Source organism: Podarcis gaigeae (genome assembly GCF_964106915.1).
Source record: "Podarcis gaigeae genome assembly, chromosome: 12".
NCBI lineage: Eukaryota > Metazoa > Chordata > Lepidosauria > Squamata > Lacertidae > Podarcis > Podarcis gaigeae.
Genome location: NC_139688.1, coordinates 56,789,625 through 56,795,624, shown reverse-complemented (window position 1 = coordinate 56,795,624; position 6,000 = coordinate 56,789,625). Strand labels below are relative to the sequence as shown.

Below are 6,000 nucleotides of genomic sequence, written 5' to 3'. Positions count from 1 at the left end.
CCCTGGACTATATCATTTATAAGCTCTGCTTCCTCAAGTGTTAAAGACAGCAAATACCTGGCAAAACTCCAGAGAAATGGGAAGTCAAGCTATTTTAGGGAATGCCTGCAAAGAAACGAGAGAGAGAAACAATCTCAATCCATGCAAATCCTCCGCAGGATGCAGCCCAGTCCTATACCTTCACATTGGAAACATTGTTATGGCAATAAATCTCTTGGGTGTGTTTGGATTAGGAGAACAGAAGGAGCTTTGGAAAGGATGCCTGGACTACAGGCTTCATGAGAGAGATGCTCAAATCCACACTTTCAATATTGGTGGTGTATCCAGTTAGAAGAAGTGCGACTAGCTTGTGCTCATGCAATGCCTAAGTCACTCCTTGCTTTTGATAAGATAGAAAGTGAACTTCATGTAAACTGTTTGAGCTGTCTAGGGATGAGCTTATTCCTTGCGAATGCCCCCTTCAATAACCCACACAGGACATGGTCCTGCTGAAGTTAAGCATTTCAAAGTCCATTAGTTTCAACAGGAGAGTTAAGTAATTTCTTTGGGACTTTAAAGTTCTTAACTAGGATTGGATGTGTCCATATTATTGTTTGGTTTTTAGCCAAGAATGAATAAGGATATGTCTTTTTCTTGGAATTACTTCTACATACCTCTAAATCAGGGGTGTCTAACTTTAGCAGCCTTTGGCTGAGATCTGTCCCAAAGCCTTTTTTTCCGGTCCAACCCAATTTGATTCAGGGAACTTTATATATATATATATATATATATATATATATATATATATGGTTTTGGTGTCCTCGGGTGTCTTCCCGTGTAAAAGTTGGGGTGTCTAGGCGACGTTTCGACGAGGTCTCACTCGTCATCTTCAGGCTGGTGCTTTCGGCTTCTTGTTACTGGAACAGAGCGGGATCTCAATGTTTGAGTTCCTATAAATACTGTAGAGGGGGTGTGGTGTCTAGCCTCCAATGTTCTGGGCAGAGAGGAAGTTCCCAGGCTAGTGTGCCTTTTCTTCTTTTGTTCCTTAATTACTTGAGAGATACCTTGAGTGATTTCTTGAGTGATATCCTGAGTACCACTTAGGTGGGTCATTAGGTGTGGATTAGTTGCTAAAGTCTTTGTGTCTTGACCTCTTGAACTTTGTGAAGAGTTTTCCTGAGAAGATGGCTGTATTGCACTTAGTTGTGCTTTGGCTTGGCTTCGTGTATAGGGGCGAGCTGTGGTTTTGTGGCTTGTGTCAGCCAGATCTGTGTAGGGATTGCAGGGGGGTGCAGCATCCGGAGGTGCCACCATGGATTGGCTACTGGATGGTGTCAGTAATTCATCTGTGGAGAGGGTCTGGGTTTGGGTCTGGTGTGGTTGATTGGTGTTGGCGTTCTGTGTGCCTCTGGATCTGGTGTCAGTTTTTGTGGAGAGGGCTAATTTCCAGATGTCTGGCAAGCGGGATGTGTCGTCACGCTTGTTCATGTTGTGAGGGTGTTTCTCTATCTCGATGGCTTCCATGATTATTCTCTTGTGGTGATGTTCCGTGTTAAAGAGCAATTTTTACACGGGAAGACACCCGAGGACACCAAAACCTGCATTCCTGTACCCGTGAAAATCTACGAAAGCAAATATATATATATATATATATCAGCTGGGTTCCACATTTTTTCATTCACATGTGAATCTGGAATGCTTTGGTGTGGGACACTCCAACTAACAGTTATTTAGAGACTCAGTGTAGTAAGAGTCTGTTGCTCCAAGGGAGGGCCATCTGATTGACAAAATCCACTTCCTTGACCACTGTCTGGAGCAATGGCTTTCAACCCTAGCTCTTCCGTGTGCAAAACAGTGAAGTCCTTGTGGCTCAAACAAGATCCTAGGCCTGAGGGCAGGGGTAGCCAACATGGTCTCTCCCAGTGTTGCTGGACTGCTCCTCCCATCAGCTCTAGCCAGCATGGCCAATGGGCAAGGATGATGGGAGCTGGAGTCCGTCAATATGGGGAGGGCCTTGTGTTGGCTTCTGCTGCCCTATGGCATTGCCAAAGGTGCTTCCCAGCCAAAGGAGACAGATAGCTAACTAACACAACAGATAGTTAATTGTCGAAGATTACACAGGTGCTTCTACTGCTCTGCACCCCAATCTAGCATGGAGGCTGCACACATGCAACCGGAGACTGCACCTGCGTGGCAACTTCCTCTGCTCATCATTTCAATCCCCTGCTGGTTCTGGGAAACAGTGGGGCAGGAGAGGGTGGGGAAGCACCTGGACCTTCATTTGCCTGATCTACCTCTTCCTCATCTTCTGACCCATCCTGTGCTCCAGCTCTGAAGCTTCCGTTGCCTCTAAATCTTGTCTCCTGGCTGGTACAGGTCTCCACAAAGCGCTGACCCCCCTCTCCCAAATCAGACTCCGGACTCACTCCCCCCCCCACACACACACACACTCCAGCACCTTGCCAGTCCCTGACAGGCATGTTGTAGGATTTTTTCTTGTTTAGTCATTTAGTCGTGTCCGACTCTTTGTGACCCCATGGAACAGAGCACGCCAGGCACTCCTGTCTTCCACTGCCTCCCGCAGTTTGGTCAAACTCATGTTTGTAGCTTCGAGAACACTGTCCAACTATCTCGTCCTCTGTCGTCTCCTTCTCCTTGTGCCCTCCATCTTTCCCAACATCAGGGTCTTTTCCAGGGAGTCTTCTGTTCTCATGAGGTGGCCAAAGTATTGGAGTCCCAACTTCAGGATCTGTCCTTCCAGTGAGCACTCAGGGCTGATTTCCTTCAGAATGGATAGGTTTGTTCTTCTTGCAGTCCATGGGACTCTCAAGAGTCTCCTCCAGCACCATAATTCAAAAGTATCAATTCTTCGGCGATTGGCCTTCTTTATGGTCCAGCTCTCACTTCCATACATCACTACTGGGAAAATCATGGCTTTAACTATATGGATCTTTGTCGGCAAGGTGATGTCTCTACTTTTTAAAGATGCGTTGTAGGAATAGTAAGTAGTAAATTCAGGAGATCCACAGGCTAGGATGGATTGCTTTTAATCCCTCTAGATTTAACCAGCGAATAAATTGCTGATCTAAAAGCCAAGCTTTCCACCTTTTAATACATCTCTTTTGTGAATAAGCATGCACAGTAATTGGTTCCTATAAACAATTGAAGCCATATTGACTCAGAGTCTTTTTGCTACGTAGTAGCATTATCGGACACATTATCTAAGATTAAGATGGACTGGAAAGCAGAAAGGGACAACTGCTGCTCATTTTGCGAGTACATGTTTCCTACTAGATTGGCAAACCAGCCTTAATCCTGGCCGTGGTTACCCGAAAGTAATCCCCGCATCTTATTTACTTTCAAGAAAATATGCGTAGGATTGGAGCGCCCCCCTCCCCAGCATCCTACGCACGTCTGTTCAGAATTAACGAGGAGGGCTGCACGGGATTGCAATCTGGGCGTCACGTGTGAACACGCTTGACAAGCCCTCCTCGCCTCCTCCGCTCGCCGCCCAATCTCTCGCCGGCTTGGCCACTGATGCACCAGCTCCTCCGCCGCTGCAGCTTTAAGACACCTCCCTCCTGCTTTCCTTTGTCCCTCCTCTTTCTCTCTGGGATCCGACCTCCATCTCTCATCTCCCTCGCTCTTTGCAGCCGGGCTCCGTGTGATTTCCCTCCTCGGCAGGATCCCTGCACCAGCCACCATGGCCGACATGAAAACAAGCGGCGTCTTTGCGAAAAATGTGCAGAAGAGACTCAGCAGAGCGCAGGAAAAGGTAAGCCGGTGGAAGGACCGAAGGGGATGCAGGTGGCGAGGAAAGGAGGCGACCGCCCGCCTGGGGGACCTTCTGCATCCACGGGGCTGCGGAGATAACTGGAAGGCTGTGGGGGCAATGGGGGGCGAGAAGGTCCTTGCAGTTCTGTGGGGGTGCAGAGAAACCTCCTCCGGGGAGTGGAAAGCGCCCCGCGGCGCCCGCTTGGAGCAGAGGCTCGGAACGCGCCTTTGCGCGCAGCTGCTTTGCATCCTCTGCAGAGGGCCTACGAGAGGCAACCCTCCTCCCCCCGGGTCCACGATCAGGTTTCTCGATGGATCTTGGACACAGCGATCTGGCGGAGCGCTGGCATGTGGGCAGTGATGCTGAATTACACACACACCTGAGGCCCCCGCCCCGCCGCCGCCTTAAAGACGCGCGGAAAAAAAATATCTCTGGAGCAGCTCCTCGCTGCTGTTCCCTGTCTGCCTGGGCTGCTAACGGAGGGACTAAGGCACGTCCTTCCCCCGGAAGGTCAGGGGAATCCGAGGGCATCGGCTGCAAGGCAAGAAACAAGGGCTTTCTGAAAAGAGAGATGGAGAGAGCTGCGCTATTCTGGTGACACGGAGAGAGGCGGGCAGCAGCTCCCAGCGTCTGGCTTTCTGGCTGTTTGCGGATTTGGGCCTGTTTGAAATGCGCCCTTTGAGGCACGTCTGCAACTGGCGAGTGGATTGTTGAACTGGGCTCTCCAATGCGCGTTTGGCTAATAAATACCCAATAATGTTGGTGGTGGACTTCCTCCCACCCCCCTTCTCTGCTGGCAAGCTGCCAGTATCAGTGATGTTATGTAATATCCCTTGTCCCATTTAGTCATTATTCTCTTGAATGAAGTGATCCGAGATGGACTGATGCAATGGCACAACTTATTTTCAGCCCAGTCAGTGCTGTTCTGTCACTAAGGGATGAACCATGTATTGTTGGCAACCAGGCTGGGACCCCACGCAATGGCTGAGGCTGCACTGATCTGCCAGGGACATTACTGGAGACGGTCCTGAGTTTCCTTCTTGGGCCAGTCCTTAGTTTGGCACAGGTGCTTGCATCATGCATGTGTGCCAAGCTGCTCTGATAGGTGGTGCTGGCTTGAGAAATTTGAGGTCCCTTGGGCAAAGTGCCTTCAGTGGACCCCCAGAAGGAAGGAGATGTGGACTGGGTGCTCCCCCACTCTGCCTCTGAGCTTCTGGTGGGATCCATGCCAAGCACAGATGTCAAAGAGCAGTCGTGCCTTTGGCACTCGAGACCTCGAACAGATGCCCGACTTGGCCACTCTCTGGAGACAGACCTGCTGATGGCGGCTGGTGCAGAGGACAATATCACCTTGCACATTTTCATAAAGGTGCTGCCTGGGTGAAGCCGGTTTGCAGATACTGAGAGGGTTTTGTGGTCCTTCCTTTACTCCCTTCCCATCTTTGCGAGAACATTCAGGGCATAAAGCAAGATTTTCTGAGCCCCCGTAAAAGTTTTGGTTAGGAGAAGAAAATTCTTGGGGCACATTGATGGGAGCCTCTACGGTGGGTTTGCTTGTACCACCTGCTTGTTTGTGGCCTTGATAAAACTACAGGGAGAATAAGTCCCTTGGTAGCCTGCAGTGTAGAAGGAGGATTGCATCTGCAGAGCAGATCTATTCACAGACCGAAAGATTTGGCTGTTCCTCGGCCCCACCTCCATGCTTGCACACTTTCCATACTGTAAGAGGATTGTGTTTCTTTTAATAACCACCCAAGCTCATCGTGAACTAATGTGATCTTCCTTGCCGCGCTCACTTGGAGAGCGGGGCAATCAATTGCTAAGAAGGCTGTCTCTAAATCACCTCTGTGGGCATTGCCAAAGGCCACCTTGCCCATGTCACTGGACTTTATCAGAGTCTCCTGCCAGCTCTTTGGTGAGCAACACCTAAGCATTCAGAGACACACCTGCATTTCCAGCTGATTAAAGATATTCCTCTGGGCACTGATGGTCTGTATTGTCCTGTTTCCTGATGGTCTAGACGTAAGGCTTCTTAATGTTCAAGTAAATGCTGGCAGGACAAGCAAGAGATGGTTTGACTCAAAATGGAAGGATCTAGGCTTCCATTTTGGATCTAGAAGACCATCTTCTAGCCAAGTGGTGAGCAAAACACTTAGTTACATGTAGAGTGAGTATCAGCCAACCTACCTGCAATATCTTCCTTTGCAAGTCTCAGTAGAACAAATGGGTCTTGGATAAGAGTGCAG

The 6,000-nt window shown here is 49.3% G+C and overlaps 1 protein-coding gene across 6 annotated transcripts in view; it reads left to right on the top strand.

Moving 5' to 3' along the window:
- Positions 1-3,425: 3,425 nt before the first annotated feature.
- Positions 3,426-6,000, top strand: part of LOC310828641 (amphiphysin-like) — an 86,633-nt gene continuing 84,058 nt past the window's right edge. The window contains exon 1 of one of the 6 annotated variants that reach the window (XM_083706326.1): positions 3,426-3,754. In XM_083706326.1, coding sequence (XP_083562452.1) covers positions 3,683-3,754 — 72 coding nt within the window. In that variant the 5' untranslated portion in view covers positions 3,426-3,682. The remainder of the gene's footprint in view (positions 3,755-6,000) is intronic. The other 5 variants (XM_083706329.1, XM_083706328.1, XM_083706327.1 and 2 more) reach the window with 5 other exon arrangements.